The 16,796-nt window shown below is 42.6% G+C and overlaps 1 protein-coding gene across 1 annotated transcript in view; it reads right to left on the bottom strand.

The window, feature by feature from the left end:
* The window catches only part of NFIB (nuclear factor I B), a 271,990-nt gene extending 266,623 nt beyond the window's left edge, over positions 1–5,367 (bottom strand). The window contains exon 1 of the mRNA XM_035895570.1: positions 5,272–5,367. Coding sequence (XP_035751463.1) covers positions 5,272–5,367 — 96 coding nt within the window. The remainder of the gene's footprint in view (positions 1–5,271) is intronic.
* Positions 5,368–16,796: the final 11,429 nt, after the last annotated feature.

The raw sequence follows: 16,796 nt of genomic DNA, 5'->3' as shown, positions 1-16,796 counted from the left end.
ATGTTCAGGTAAGTTACAAAGGAAAACTGTTATTGAACAGGTACATTACATCTTGAATACCACAGTTGTATAAATTACAGACACATTATATAAAGCACAACTGATTTTACATGCTGCAGAAGCATGCTTTAGAAAATAGCCTCTTTCTCCTGATTTCAGTGAACTTTGGATCGCGCCTTAAGCCAACGCAGCACACACATATTTAGACATGCAGTCACATGCACACATAGGCACAGGCATACATTTATGATATTGTCGATGTGTGGCTTTTGTCATAAGACAACTGTTAACACTGCCAGAATGAGCAGACAAAAGGAGGAGGCACTGTCAGACTCCCAGTGCGGAGCTCTTGCTGGGGACAAGTATGAAGCAGGAGCAGGAAAAGTTGCTTCACTCAGAAGGTGCTGCAACTGCTAAACACCTCATAGTAGCAAATCTAACTGGAAATACATAGCTAAGATACAAGGGACTGAAAGCGAAAAGACACAGAGGAATTAGAAAAATATGTGCGTGTGAATAAGCACAAATATATTTTTATTGGTTAAAAGGACACATTTTTTTCAAAATCGGCAATGAAGAAACATTAAATATGAACAACGGCACCTTCATTCTATGCTAGGGTACACTATTAGCATTTAAATTCCCTGCTACTTCTAGGTTTTTCCTTGATGAAGGGAAGATTATTCCCCTGTTCCATAATAAAAACCATTAAACATTAGAAATGAATGTGAATTCAAGTTTTACAGTTCTCCAGGCAGATCTTTCTGATTTTAAACAACCTAATTCTGAGAAATACTACGTGTGCACAGTACCTGAGCCAGATATCTATTACAACTGAAACATAACTATTCTGAATAAAAATAAAACCAAAATACTCATAGTGTCTAATAAGCATATACAGCGTGTCTTAAAAAAAATACATCTTTTGGCTAAGGATTCAGAATAACCACTACATAGTTAATAAAGGATCTTGTAGCGAGTTATGTACACTGTGTGCATTTTGTGTAAGTAAGGAAAACTGAACAACAGCTTACGAATATAACCTTGAGCTAAGCCTTCCCTTTACCCACCCCTCCCCCTGAAATTTATAGAATGAAGATATTGTGGTCTAGGTCCATGAATAAGCACAGCATGTTCAATATGTCCACAGTTATACTAACATTTGTTTCTAAATCATTTAATTAAAAGTCATTATTGAGAACAAAGGATTCATTAACAAGCTGTACATCTGAACAACTGATGGAGTTGTTGTGTTATGAATATCATTTTAATCCAAATTAGAAAACTGCACAGATGTGCTGCTGCAAAATATTGACATACTGCAACTCCCTTGGAATGTGATTAACATTTGTGTTAAACCAAAAAGTACATTAAAACCTGGCTTTACTAATAAATTTAGGATCAGAATAATTCTTTTAATGCTGAAATATAGCATCTAAATTGTTATTATTTTAACCTCCATTTGGGATTCTATGCCCTATTAATACACCCTTAATACTATGTGAAATCTCTCTTTTAAAAAATATTTCTTCCTGAAAGCAAAACTATAGACTAGAATAGAAAAATGCTAAACTTGGTATTGACAAACTTTTTGTTCCAAGATTTTGTTATGACGTTTTTGATCATAAGATCAAGCAATTAAGCAAAAGGAAATGTGCAGTATTTGCAACAAATCAGAACTTCCTAGTTGTCTCTGGACTGTTCTTAACAGAAACGTGTGATTTCAAGACTTTTTTTCCAACAGTTTTGAATAGACAGACTATTTTTCATTCTCTATCTCTACTGCACATGCATCTATATATGTGTATAAAAATAGGGTTTTGAGATTAGGAAGAAGAGATTTTTTTAGAATATGTATGTACACTCCATAGATTTGCATGCAAATGATCCGACAGCCAGAAACATGCATTCAGACTTTGGCAGAGATTTAACAAAATAGCTTGCAATAGGTGCCTGAGACATAAATATTTGGAAACCTTCCCCACAAGAAAAACCCAGCAGCCCAATAACAATGCCACAAGTTGTAATTAGCTACTTAGATTTGAATTTTTAAATCAGAAAGGTGATGAATTTTAAAATCTGTAAAGGTAATCACAAAACATCATATGACTGTAATCCCAAACTACCCCGTTGCCATTAACAAAAGAGACAGTAAAAAATATGCAGTGTTTCTATGGGTATCACCCTCTAAGTCACCCTCATCATCATTCCTCCTCACTTTATAAATGGAGATTTTTCAATAAAAAAATTCTGGAGTGTTTGCCAGCTGCACTGAACAGTACTTGGTACTTAGGTTCTGTCTCTTCACTGGGTATGTTCTTTCCCTCACCACAAAGTTAAAGGCAGAAATAGTAAGATGAGGCGCAACTAAGATGGTCACATTAGATCCATCTAAAATAAAGACTGAGATAATCACTTAACAATTCTCCATATATTTCCTCTTACTGAGTATAATAAAAGTTTACTTTTGTTTGCACTTGGTTGTTTATTGCATTCTCAATAAAACTTTTACCCTCTTGCATTTTAGTGAACACGTCTGTATTCAAGAGAACACAGATGGAGAGAGTGTGTAATTTCTGTTTGTTTAGTTTTTTCCCTATCAAATGAAATTGTTACTACTGCAGCTAAATAAAATAATCTGAATGAAATAAATGGTAAGATAGGAAACAATAGAGTAGTACTACAATACCATAGGTGGATAACACGGACTTTACTTACTAAACAGTCATTTCACTTAGTTTAAAGAGAAAGACAGAATGTTGTTTTCCAAGAATAGTTTCAATGTAATTACTTTAAAAAAAGAATTAGAAAGAAGCCATTATTTTAGGAATAATCAAACTAAATTTGATGTTGAACATCCGCACTGCAAAATAATTGTAGAGAGCTTATCTATAATGAAAAAGCACCAAGTTTTATAATGATGCCTGTCATAATGGCATTTGTTAATGAACTTTTTTATAACTATGAGTAACCACCTTAATACCCCTTTTCCTGTTCCCCACAAGGCATTTGCAATTCAATGTTTACAATCATTCAGGAAAAGCAGAAACAGAAAACTAAAGAAGTCTGCCTTTCTTGGGTTTTTTGCTCAGAAGTCTTAAGGTTTTACTTATACTGCGTATTTCTGATAGGAATTTACTATAAATAATTATACAATAAAATCTATGGTAATATTTTACACACTATGGTATTGAAGCATAAGGTACTTCTCCTTGTTTGAGTGAAAACAATTCCCACTGTCCATGGGTTTACCTTAGATTCTACAACTGCAGCTTTGTAAATTAGAAATACCATGCAAAATAGACTGCACAGCTAAAATCTCATTTGATTTTCACCCGTACTTAACAATCAAGAATTTTTAAACTCCCTTTCTAAAGGGTGTGTGAAATACACACTCGTGACGGTGAACATTTACATTACCTGTATTTTACAGATTACAGTTCAGGATAAAATACTACATGCAGTGAAAGTATTGATTTTCTTTCCCCTTTGGAAGCAATGCCAGCTTACAGAAAGCTATCCTTAGAGAAACTTTTATTAAACTTAAGACATGCCTCTTAAAAAAAACCAAGCCTTTGTACATGCAATGTTAAGCAAATCTGCTACACAAACATTTCATACTGCCTATGTCTAAACATCTGTCAGGCACTTTAACAGCTCTTTTCAATAATGTACACACTTACAATAAAAAGGTCTGATTAAAGATTTAAGCATAAATCTAAACACAATACTATACAGTATAACTCACAGCAAAAGAGTAGTCTCACAAAACAGCTTTTTATCATTTACTTTCCTCCTCTGTTCTTTTTTAAAGTAATGTGAATGTTCATATTGCAGTAGTTCAACAAGTAGCAAAGGAAGAAAAAGTCTCCTTCCCTGTGTTCAGAAAGTACAGAAACAATCACAAGTAGCAAACATAATTTAAATTAAATACTCCCTTCAGGTATGATACCCGCACTGAAGGCACGTATCAACATCCACCTTTGGAAAGATAATGAAGTCCTTGCAAAGCAGTGCAGGAAGGCAGTTATAATCAGAAATCTGCCTTCTGTCCAGGCGCTGGGACGTGCTATCCACTGGTGCTCCCCAGACCCACCGCCCGAGAATAAAGTGCCTATTGTCTCAGCACCGTACTAATTGTGAAAAAGCAGCCCATGCAGTAAGCATAATAATTATCCAGACAAACAAGACAAGGCAATCAATGAAGGAATGAAAAGGGTAAAAATACACAACCAGACAAAGCAACCCAAGAATGAAATTAATATTCATAATGGAATGCTAGCCAGCAGAAGGTCCCTTCCGTGGCATGGCTACTGCATACAAGAGACCATTGTCCACAGGCAACAAAATCAGTATATGGAGAAAACTTCATGTAGCTCTGCTGAGGAGAAAAGCTTCTCATTCCCAAAACACTTGCTCCCAGCCCCACTGTTTTGATTAAATAAAGTTTTGGGCTCCTTAGCCCAGCAACATTAAAAGAGTTGTCTCTCAGGGTCCACCCTTTCCTGAGCTCTGTAAGTTTTTTTTTTTTTCCACCTCCCCGCTTTCATTTGCAGCTGTATAAATATGAACAAAAAAGCCATGCTCGTCCAAACAAAGAAAAAATGGACTGAATATGCATATCCTCATTAACTAAATTTAATTATGACAACAGGCATATTAATCAGTAGTTGCTCCAGTTACTGCATTCATTGGAAGGGAGGAGGACTCCAAATTCAGGGGAAGCGTGGGGGACAATTGCATACTGATTAGGAGGCTGCTCACAACATGATACAATACACTTTCTAAATAATTATGCAGAGGAAACAGAATAAAGAGGCAGATTGCTCTATTTTTAAGAGCAACTCAAGAACAATTAGCCAGGAGCATGATGACAAGGCTGCTTTCTTTTTTCCCGTGACTGCTTCCACCTCCATATTCTCACACCAACTAACTTGGCAAGCACTGCAAAATTTGCATTTCACAGGGCAGGGGAAAAAAAAAAAGAAGGAGGAAAGAGAGAGAGGGGAAGAAGAAGAAAAAGGAGAAAGAAAAATCCCCTACTGTCCTTGATGCTGTTTTAAAAAGAAGGCCCATGCCACTACAGCAGCAGAGAAACCCTATCTAGCTGGCCGGGATGTTTAGGTGCTCTGCAGAGTCACTGAGCTGGAGCTGGAAACTTTGCACGCTCTCAACTTTGCAGCACGTGCACTGCAACAGCGAAGGAGGAGTTCAGAAAGGAAAAATAGCTTCCAGGGAGGGGGGAAAAAAAAAGTTATCGCACCAACTTACCATCCACCAGGTCCTGGCTGACATGTCATAGCATAGCTGCCATTTTATGGAGCTGTCCGATGCTTTCCCTGCCATTACGCTGTCAGCAACCTTCATCAGATGCAGCTCAATGGAAGATAAGACACCTAATCAAGAAAACATCAGCAGTGGCTTGCTGGGCTACATGTAGGCCAATCCTTATCACACTGCATCATGGGAAAAGCTCCTTTATTAGCAAGAACTCCAACCTCACTGATATAAAGACAAGGATCAGGTTTTTTTCCTTTTTTTTTTTTTTTTTTTTTTTTTTCCCTTTTTGTCTGAAGGGATTGGTGAAACTAGCCAGCGTTCTTTGTGCATCATGTGTACACCAGTTTAGTATCTCGCAAGTGGGCGGCTAGCTGCATTGCTGGGCTATGCAGACTGAAGTTTATTTGCATTCTTCTCGGTTGTATATTGTTTGACATGGTTCGTGGTCAGCTCCGAGCGCAAGAACGGAGGGGAAAGGGGCTGCTCTGAATTAGTATCTCCCCCAACAAGGACAGACGGGTTTCGCCGACACGGCAGGGGCACGGTTCGGATGTCGCCAGCGCATGTGCACGTCCACGCGCACCTACAGAGTGGCGCACGGGCAGCGGCGCAGGCACGCACAGGCGGGTGCCCCAGGGAACACACAGGTAGCAGCTGCAGCTGGATGCCGCAGGGGTTGCCAAAGGCTACAAACTCTGTTCTCGAACTGGACATATGGAAACAGTTTAACTCTTTGCAATCAGCCTTTAACAAGGAATAGGAAGGCTAGTAAGTCGGCAGGAGGAGCGGGGAGGGGGTGCGGTTAGGATTTCCACAGCCAAGGACTTTCCCCCCCCTCCCTTCTCATGGATGCTCATGACCTCCTCTGCTCTGGATGATCTAGCTGGCAAGGGGAAGGGTGAGGGTGGGGGTGGGGGGAATCTGTCTCAATTGCTGCTCCCTCCTGCTCCACAGCTTCAGGTCATCTGCCTGTTGTACCTCTACCACCAGCAAGGAGAGAAGGCATTCTTCCTGCAAGGTTTTCCATGCAAGGGTTTTTTTTCCCTAATGGAAAATTTGCGATTCCCTGAAGGAAGGGCTGGCTTAGAAGAACAAATAATTCTGACTTTATTTTAAGCTGCGGAAAAGGAAAAGTATGTATATAAGCACATAGAGGAAATCAATAAACCCTGGCTCACATTAAAGGGGATATACAGAAAGAACAGGATTTGCTAGTCCCGGCTGAAATGATCAACATCAGTTTTACCGCTGCACTGCAGATTCTGTATGTGCTTTAGCTACAAGTCTCTCTTTAGCAAAAAAATCCCCACATTTCAGAAACTGTCTTTCCAAAAATATCACATTAAAATAATAACTGTAAACAAGCAAGTATTTCACACACTTAGAATCTCTCTACTGACAGTGTTTTCAGTCTATGTTCTTCCATATTTTGCTCTGTATTTTATACTTGAAAAGTCTTTGCAGTTGACAGGCTCCTTATGCCGGTTTGCCATCAGCTGTAAGTGAGAACCCAGGACTACCGGCGTATGGAGGTACCGCACCATGGCAGACACAGCCCCCACCAGCACTCCTCATTGCTGCACCTCTTCTTTCCCATGATTGCATTTTTGCCTCTTTCCCCACTTTCTCCAGTCTTTTTTCCCTTCCATGAAGATCACCTCCAGAGTTAATCGCTTGCGCAGCTGAGAGCCCACTGTAGCTACTTGCCACAGCGGTGCAGTGCTCCCCCTGATGAACAGGGCTACCCATGCGTGCACCCCATTGCTGCGGGATGGGCAGCGGGTTTGTCTGGCACAGACCTACCGCCTTCAGCTAACAGTCAGAGCTGGCATCCGTGGCCCGTTTAATTAGGTCATGAAACAGTGACAGTGCCTAAAGAAATGGCTGTGAGCAAGTCCGGAGCTCTGGCAACAGTTCAGCTCTGTAGGAACACTAGGTGCGTCAAAAGACTAAAATCATTTGCCCTTCTCCACACGTGCCACTGAGGTCTGCTTGCTGCCTCAGTTTCTTGTTTTAAATACACTGATGAGGCCAGCATCAAAACAGCCAGCCACAAAATTAATGGAGACTCTGGACATCCTAATACCTACAAAAATGATCCGAGGGCTGGAGCCCCTCTCCTATGAGGACAGGCTGAGAGAGTTGGGCTTGTTCAGCCTGGAGAAGAGAAGGCTGTAATGGTTTTAAACTGAAGCAGGGTAGGTTTAGACTGGATCTAAGGAAGAAATTCTTTACAATGAGGGTGGTGAAACACTGGAACAGGTTGCCCAGAGAGGTAGTGGAGGCCCCATCCCTGGAAACATTCAAGACCAGGTTGGACGGGGCTCTGAGCAACCTGATGTAGTTCGCGGTGTCCCTGCTCCTGCGGGGGGATTGGACTAGATGACCTCTAGGGGTCCCTTCCAACCCAAAACATTCTATGATTGATTCTATGATTTATATAACCCTTTTTCTCAAAGAGCTCTGTACAACAGATGAGGACATTTCCTTCTTTTTCATTTCAGCTAGGTCACAGTGATAAATAGTAACCTGACAAAATTTTGTATTGTTGGAAGATCTGTTTATGGTCAGGTGCTGTGGGGTGGCTCAGCACACTTAGAGTGCACAGGGCGTGTTAAGTCACTCTGGCTCAGTCCCTATATCCTAGTCAAAAAGCCTGGCTTTGTGATAAACATTATAAGGTATGGAGAGCACCAGTTGTCGGTAGGCAGTGTACAATTGGATGTCCTAAATGGTCCCAGCCTGAATCTCTCCCATGGCCTTCACTAAGAGGCTCATTGTGACAGTGGTAGGACTGCACACAGCAGTCAACTGCAGGTGTGAGATAAACCTCAGACAAGAAGGAGGATGCTGCGGCTCACTTTCACACATAAGCCCTAGCCCCAGCTAATAAACATAATTCCCAGTGCAAGGAAACCTGGGACTAATGCGAAGAGGTGGATTTTCTGCATTTTCTCACCCACTGAAGTCTGATCACAGGTGAAGAGACCTACCGCTTCAGCCACTAATCTGCCTTACTAGGGCAATTCACAAATCCCCAGCAGCACTCTTAACGGCTGGGAGCGGGAGCCCACGCTTTAGGTAATCACGAGTCACGAGTTTGCTGTGCTTAAAAGAGGATAAAAGTTTTATCGCGCTATAGCTAGCTGAGAGATCCCAGGCTACTCTTAGATGCCAGCCTGCAGCACATCCATTCTTGCAGTACCCTCTTCTACCAAGCCCCCTGTCACCAGTGGAGCTGCTCCATCCTAGAGGAACACAGCTCCTGAGGCTTTGGGAAGGCTACGCCTCTCCTGTAGGCAAAAACACCACATGGTTCTTCACTTTTTATGCAGCCAGGACAGACACAGTTAACGACGAGCCTCCCTTCTGTTGCTGCCTGTTGCCTTCTTGCATTAGCTGAGGGCGGAATGGGGATTCCTGGCACCCAGCAAAACGGTGCCTGCAGCGCTGGTCAGCGTATGCTTCCCATACAGGCACGCCGCTCCCATGCCTCCTCCTGCCTGCTGGGAGGTCTGCCTTTCTCCCAGCCATGCCTGTTCCGCAGATGGGATTCTTAAAATGCTGTCGTACGTAGGAAGAGATCTTGTTTGCTACGCTGCTTGAAGTTACAGTCGTACACAACACAGGCAGATATACATAACGGGACAAATTTTTTCAGATTATCTTTTTTTCCTTTCAGGGAAAGACAAATTTATGAGGAAAGCATATTGTATTGCTAGTTACATAATAGCAATGCATTTCAAGGTTATTCAGATTTCCATTTTGGTAGAAGGTTGGGGTGTTTTTTTAACTGGAATAACTGAAATTTTTCGAGCGAGTTGGATTTTTCAAGTGAATTTTCCAAGTGAATTTGAATAAAACATTTTCTCTGACTGACCCCATTTTTGAGGGGCTAAGCATCTTTTCCCACATTTTCAAAGGAACAAAAGAAGATATCAAAATCTAAAATTTAGTAGAACAAAAATCTGGTTCTTATTTAAGTGAAATAAGATGCAAGCAAGTTCATCCTTTTCTAGATACCCCTCTTCCTAACACATTAAGAAAATAATTGCCAGCCTGACTTTTCCCCAAGGGTTTTGATTTTTGTAAGGTTTGTTTTCTCCAGACTGGCTCAGCTTTTGACTCTACTCAAGGGGACATTCCCATTTCATATCTAGGAGGGAGCTAATGAAGATCATCACTCATAATGAGGCCTCAGGAATCAATTAGTTTCTTTCCATAAGGTCCCAACACCTACTAACAGAGAGGCTCAAACAAAGATTTCACAGTACGCTGCTCTGGAGGATATGCAACACTGGCACAGAGAGACCCAAACTAGTAATGCAGATTTAAGTAATTACAGAGAACAAGATCAATGTTCAGATTTTGGGATGCTCTTGAAATCCTGTTGTTGTTGTTGTTTTAATCCGCTACTAGAAAAGTCCTTGATTATCTTTGGAAGGAAAAAAAAACCCCAGTGATTCTGAAAAACTCCTCTTATTATTCTAAGTCTAGGGCAGCATTTTTTCCACTAGTGGATAGAGACAGCCTAGTGTCCTGAGGCTATCCATGGTATGCAGAGACCCTTCCAGTCTTGGCCAGTGCACATTTGCACACACTCGTCGCTGCCAGGCTGAAGCTGGGAGAGCTGCCCCAGCTATTTACTCAGACGTGGGACATTGCACTGACACACCAGAGGCTTTTAGGTAGGTTTGGAAATCCCCTCCAGTGCTCCCTTGTTTCACCAGGTGCACAGGCAGCCCTGCCTCAGCCCTTCATGGGAACCCAAAACGACCGCTGGTCTCCAGAGCCTGGCAGCTCTGGGGAGGCTTTCACATGCTGCCCTTCAGCATACACTTTTCCTCTTTCTCCTGCTATTTTCTGGTAAATATTTTCCATCCATAGTCATTGGCACCTACAGAACCTGTTCACATAAACTTACACAGAGAGGTCCTTTATGGCACCAGGATTTTTCATTTCTATTAAGGGAGCAGTACGTGGCTACAGAAGCCTGTCAAAACACTGCTTTCAACTGAGTTATATCCCCTGGAAAATATAAATTTGATTATTCCATTGTAATGTGGCAGTGGTGGTGGTGGTGAATAATTGCTATTAACTTTGCTTAGCCTTTCTATTTTTCCCGTTTGGCATTAGTAAAGAGATAAATAAGGCTTTTGTAAAAAAAAAAAATCTAAAATAATGAAAACATGGCAGCATTTGCCCAAGAAACATCTTTGCTGACTACTAGAGTGATGAAAGCCAGCATTCTTACAAAGTCCTTTACAGGGCATTTTATAACCAGACACTTCCCCCTTAGCGCTTTCTTCCTTGCAGATAGATATAGTTCCTCTCTTCTGGAGCTCCAGAGTGCCCACGAAGCGGCTAGATACCTCCAGGAATGTGGAGAGCTCCATCCTTAAGTCACAGACAGTCCTGGCAAAGAGGAGCCACCACCAGCAGCAGCAGCTTCATTGAAAGTAATAAAGAAAGCTGATGCGGAGGCTGACTGGCAGCATCTTTCCAGTATCCCTCCTTCTGCTCCCATCGCCAGCACTTGGTAGTCTCCCAGGCTGAGCACAGCACTTTTGGGGACAGGCAGAAAACAGAAGGTGGCAGCTGCCACCTGGAGGTGGACAAGCTGGCTTCCAAAAGGCTGGAGACCCAGTTCCCAGGCTGATGACATTCAGGAAAGAAAGTAATGCTAAACTACTGTTTGCAAGTAACTTTCTGAAGTCATAAATGCTGACTGCTGACTAGCAAAGCAGATATGGCAAAACAGTTTAGTGAAAACTACTGTTTTAAAAACAGTATTTAAAAGTACACACCAGTCAAACTCAGAGGCAAATGTGATGATTTAACTTGAAAAACTAATAATGATATAATCTCAATATGTCCACAGTACTGCTGCAGCTTGTGTATACACTTGTGCGCTATCGTAACTTGCAACTGGGCACGAGACAGCCAGTGGTGGAGGTATACCCAAAAGTGGAGGGTTCAAATGAACATTCTAAACCAGCCCCAGAGAATGCGTCATTTGCATTATTTCCATTGAAATAATTAATAGAATCATAGAATCATTTGGTTGAAAAAGACCTTTAAGATCGAGTCCAACTGTACCCATCCACCACTAAACCCTGTCCCTAAGCACCTCATCTACCCATCTTTTAAACACCTCCAGGGTTGGGGACTCAACCACTTCCCTGGGTTGCCCCTTCCAGTACCTGATAACCCTTTCAGTGAAGAAATTTTTCCTAATACCTAATCTAAACTTCTCCTGGTTCAATTTGAGGCCATTTTCTCTCGTCCTATTTCCTGTTACCAGGGAGAAGAGACCAACACCCACCTCACTACAACCTCCTTTTGGGTAGTTGTAGAGGGTGATAAGGTCTCCCCTCAGCCTCCTCTTCTCCAGGCTGAACAATCCCAGTTCCCTCAGCTGCTCCTCATAAGACTTGTGCTCCAGACCCCTCACCAGCTTCATTGCCCTTCTTTGGACATGCTCTAGTGCCTCAATGTCCTTCCTGTAGTGAGGGCCCCAAAACTGAACATAGTATTGGAGGTGCAGCCCCAGCAGTGCTGAGTACAGGGGAAGGATGGCTCCCTTGCTCCTGCTGGCCACACTATTTCTGATACAAGCCAGGATGCCGTTGGCCTTCTTGGCCACCTGAGCACACTGCTGGCTCATATTCAGCCAGCTGTCAACCTACACCCCCAGATCCGTCTGTGCCAAGAAGCTTTCCAGCTGCTCTTCCCCAAGCCTGTAGCATTGCATGGGGTTGTTGTGACCCAAGTGCAGGACCAAGGTGCTTGGTCTTATTGAACCTCACACTGTTGACCTTGGCCCATCGATCCAGCCTGTTCAGATGCCTCTGCAGAGCCTCCCTACCCTCCAGCAGATCGACACTCCCGCCCAGCTTAGTGTCATCTGCAAATTTACTGAGTGTGCACTCAATCCCCTTGTCCAGGTCGTTGATAAAGACAGCAAACAGAACTGGCCCCACCACTGAGCCCTGTGGAACACCACTTGTGACTGATTCACACACAATAATGAAGCCAATCCGTAGTAAATCAAAATGCTAAAATTTTTAGCATTCTGTTAAATTTATTTAAAAAAAAAATTTATGAAAAGCAGGATGTGACATCTTTAATTTCTAAAAAATTTCCTCAAAGTAAAACTATTATTCAGAGATGGAGATGGAGTTACATTTGCCATTTTCAACAAAAAAATTGTTTGATATTTTAGAATTGCGTGTCTCACACAAGTGTTCTTTATTCACTAAGTGCCCTGTTTCATGAGGAGGGTGGCCATTAGTGTTCAGTACAGGACAATACTCCATCCATCTCATCTGTGGATTGGATTTCACCCCTATGAGCCATGCAAGAATCATAGAAATCTGAATTGCATCCCCTGAGATTCAGTGCTAAGAAGCCCAGTAATAAATGGAAGTCATTATGCTGCTGCTTGCACACAGTCTCCCTAGAAGAAGGGATGGATTCTTTTCACCTTCTCTTTGAAGAGAGGGGTGCACTGATAGACTTCATCAAACACACTGCACTTTTGTAAGTGGGTGCAGAGCAGGCACTTTGCTTACATCTCCAGTTCAGGGCCTGCTGAAACAACCTTATCCACCAGGATCAAAACCCTGCTTGCTGATCAGTGTCTGCTGGCGTGAACAGCAGCACAATGCGGAGGGCACTAGGAAAATCAGTGCCCTTCCCCCAGACTTCACTGCAAATCTGGCCAAAAGCAAAAAAAAGAGCAAAGCTGATTGCTCACCTTTCCTAGGGCACCATCAGCACTAAAGGTGTGGCAGCGAAATGCAGCCCTCAGCAGCAACTCCTTGCCATTTCGCTGCATAGCTGTCCCTTTTGCACAACTGTCCCCAAAGACAGCGATGTCACACTGTGCCCTCACAGCCACACTGAGTGCACCCCAGGTGGGCAGGGGTGATGGGGCTGCTGCCGCCCCTCAAAGTCCGCACCCGCCTCTGGGGCAAGCATGCCACTGGTCCTATTCAGAAGCCATATATGCCATGCATATATCAGTTCCCAGTCGGCACAGCTGCTGATCTTCTCTCAACTAGCTCTATCCTATTTCTTGTATTTCTTATGGTTTTTAATCAGTTCTTGACTTCTCCAGCATAACATGGTTTATTACTGGACATATTAAATGATATAGCAAAGTCTAGATGGTTTTCCTTTATTTCATATGCCTTGGAAATCAATTATCTTAGAAAAAAAGGAGGTTGGGAGATTTTCTTCTTGCTTTGACACATCCCTGTTGTGTTTCTATTCCATTTTGCATTCACTTTCACAGCTTTAATTCTTCCCGATATATCTTTTTATGTTTAACAGAAGTGGTGGTTTGACATGGGGGGAAGCTATCTCCAAGACCTTTGCTGCCTTTTCTTCCCTTCTAACTCAGGTGTTGCCTTTGGCTGTAAACAGTGAGGGGTGGCAACCTTTTGCTCCCAGTTGTTAGACTTAAGATGTTTGCTACTGATTTTGTGTGTGTGTGAGCTTCAGGGGCCACTCTCCCTAAAGCAAGCAGGTCTGACCCTGAATCCATAGTCACTACACGTGTTGAGCAGGCTGCTTTTCTTCTACCAGCTGGTTAGGTCTGAGGACTACTTATTCTTGGGTAAGGAGATGTGGGGGTTGATCCAGGGCTAGCAATCACTGAGCATTAGTGAGGGATTGTCCAGGTCACCTCTTGGTATGGCAGACCATCATTGGGATGGGCAGAACATGATGGGCAGCTGGCTGAAGGACAGGGATATTCCCATGTGGCTGAGCACCAGCTCCAGGCCCTGACAGCAAATGCTTGATGCTCCGAGGGCAGAAGGACTAGACATGGTGGGTGCCTTGGTTTGAGTGCTGGGCAGGGACTAGAGAGGGCATAGCTGGAGCAGGGAATATGGTCTCCACCAGTTTTACCTGATGAAACAAAACTCCTCAGAAAGCAAAAGGCAGAGAAAGGGGAAAACACTCTTCCAACTGGTTAATTCCAAGAATATTTTTATTTAGTTTCTGTATTTAATTCCACTGGTTTTACTGAAATGACATAAAATAGGTTTGTTATTAGTCAGACATGAAGCACAGGCAATAGTCTCCTTCATTTTGGGGGCACCACGTAACTGTGTTGCTGAGAATAACTGAAGGATATCAGTGTAGCTACTGTCTTATCTCGGAGTAAGATTTAGGATTATCTTCATTCCACCTGGCTGCTTGGGTAGTCATGGTTAATGATTTCCCCACGATGAGCATTTTCATGCTCTTTCACATCCTCCTGCAGTTCAGTCTGAAAGCCTGTTTTGCTTGTAAAGAGAAAACTACACAGGCAGGGGCTAAGCTGGATGTAGTGTTTGGCCTTGTTGCATGGCCGCAATTGATCTCACCTAGCTATATTACATAAGAGAGGTGAGAAAAAGGGAAGAATAGTCCAGGGCTAGGAGAAAATCTCATACGTGAAAGGTATAAGAGTTTCTTGTTAATTCCCCAGGACTGATTAATGTTCTTGACAGCACCTTTCAGCAAAAGGGATCCTCTTTGTCTTGTGTTGATAGTAATCACAACCCCCTCCAGACACTAGGCAAGACTTCTGACTTCACTCAGCACCGGGCTGGGCGAGGCCCAGCACCACCTGTGTGGGATGCCAACGCGCTACCCGGATGACTTCCTAGCTGCAGGAAGGCAGGAAGCACAGGAGGTTTTTAAGAAGTGCTCAGCATTATTCTCAGTACTGTGAGTCTTTACTGCTGCAGATGGTCAGAGAGGTTGTGCTATGCAGAAGCCCAGCATACGGCTTCCTCAGCATAAGGACGATGCCTCTTTCGTCCTTGGGTATGTCACCGCTATTAGTCCAGTGCAGGAGGTATAGGAGCAATCTCTGTGTATGAATTTTGCTCGCAATGTCTTAGCAGGTCTTTTTCTGCCAGAGTGTCTGTCCAGTTGTTAGAAGGTTTGCACCTGCCATGATCCTGTCTGCAATGGGGTGGGCACCTGCACATTCCCTCCTGCTCAGTTCTGGTCAGCAGCAGGTAGATTGGCACCGTCCTGACAGACATGCTGATTTTAGACCATCATTCCTTTGGTTGGAGCCTGTGGTTTGCAAGCCACATGGGCAAGGGTCAATGCAGACGTATTTTGCCTGGAGTTTTGGTGCAGGACTAATTGCAGGGTCATGGGACCTCAGACAGTTATCTGTCTCATGCCAGACAGGCAGGCTGACCTTTCCCAATGCAAGCACTAGCTTGACTGAGTAGTCTTCAGTATTCCCATGACTATAGGCATGTGATTTAGATACCCGTCCATATGTGCTAAATGTTAGCAATGCCTGGTACTGTATTATTGTGATTTGATACAAATTTTGGCCTGCTTGTTTTCTTTTTCCTATTCATGTGTTTCTGCATCTTCTTTTTGTCCAGTTTTACCTGATAAAGGTTAGCACACTGTGGGTATACCGAGCATGAAAAATCCAACAAACTGACAAATCCTCTGCTGCCATATTAGATACCCCAAACCTGCAGGAAACAGCAAACATGGTGAATTAGAAGTTCATGGGGAGCTTGGCAACCCAGCATTAGGAGAAGCTAGCCTCATTTCTTTCAGTTCATCATCTTTCCGTCCCCCAGTAGAGCACAGGACATCAAACTATGACAGAGAACAGCAAGCTATGCGTAAATGGAAAGAAGTGTAAAATTTAACCCAGTTCCCACATGGGAAAATTATTGTCTGTCGGAAAATGGCTCTGGGGTCTCAGCAGAGACTTTTTTTTAAAGCTTTTTTCTGAAAGGATTTCATATAATAACGTACTTCAATTCATCTACACAACTTCTAATTCTAAGGACATATTGGACAAATTGGATGAATAATTTCAACAACCTAGCCAACCCCTCTGGGTGACAATAATCAAAACAAGCTATTTAGTTAACGGTACAGATTCTTACCTTCAAATGCCCACTGGCCTTTGTGAAATAACTACACAAAATATATGGATAGAAATAGCATATCCTGCAAAGAGCTCACTAAACTAGTAAACCTGCAGTTGCTGTCCTCCTCGCAAACTAATTTTCCAGTGCTTTATTGCCATCTATTTTACATTATAAATAGAGTTCCAATTACATAGCACTGTTTTTCTACTCAATGACCGCTGTAATGTGATATAGACCGTCACATTAAAAAACTTTTAGAATTATAACTGAAAGCCCATTTCAGATACATTTGCCAATGTATCTTTACTAGACCTAACAATGACAAGCGGACATGTGGAGTAGCAGAACAGCCTCATCAGTCATCTTCTAGATGCAGTCATACCACCTTCCCCTCCCCCCCCTTTTAAGCCATACACTAACACGGTTTACCGCATATCTTTTAAGAGAAAGCAAATTTCTCTTCCACCCACCCACATAATTTTTCTCCTAAAATTTGGTGAACTGCTAAAAACCCAATTGTTTCTTCCTTTACCCAGAATCAGCCACAATTACTATAAGAAAATTTGCCTTACTGACTTTCTCAAATAAAGAGATACAGTT

The sequence above is a fragment of the Egretta garzetta genome, unplaced genomic scaffold, assembly GCF_000687185.1.
Source record: "Egretta garzetta isolate BGI_Z169 unplaced genomic scaffold, ASM68718v1 scaffold175, whole genome shotgun sequence".
Lineage (NCBI taxonomy): Eukaryota > Metazoa > Chordata > Aves > Pelecaniformes > Ardeidae > Egretta > Egretta garzetta.
This window is presented reverse-complemented; position numbering and strand designations above follow the sequence as displayed.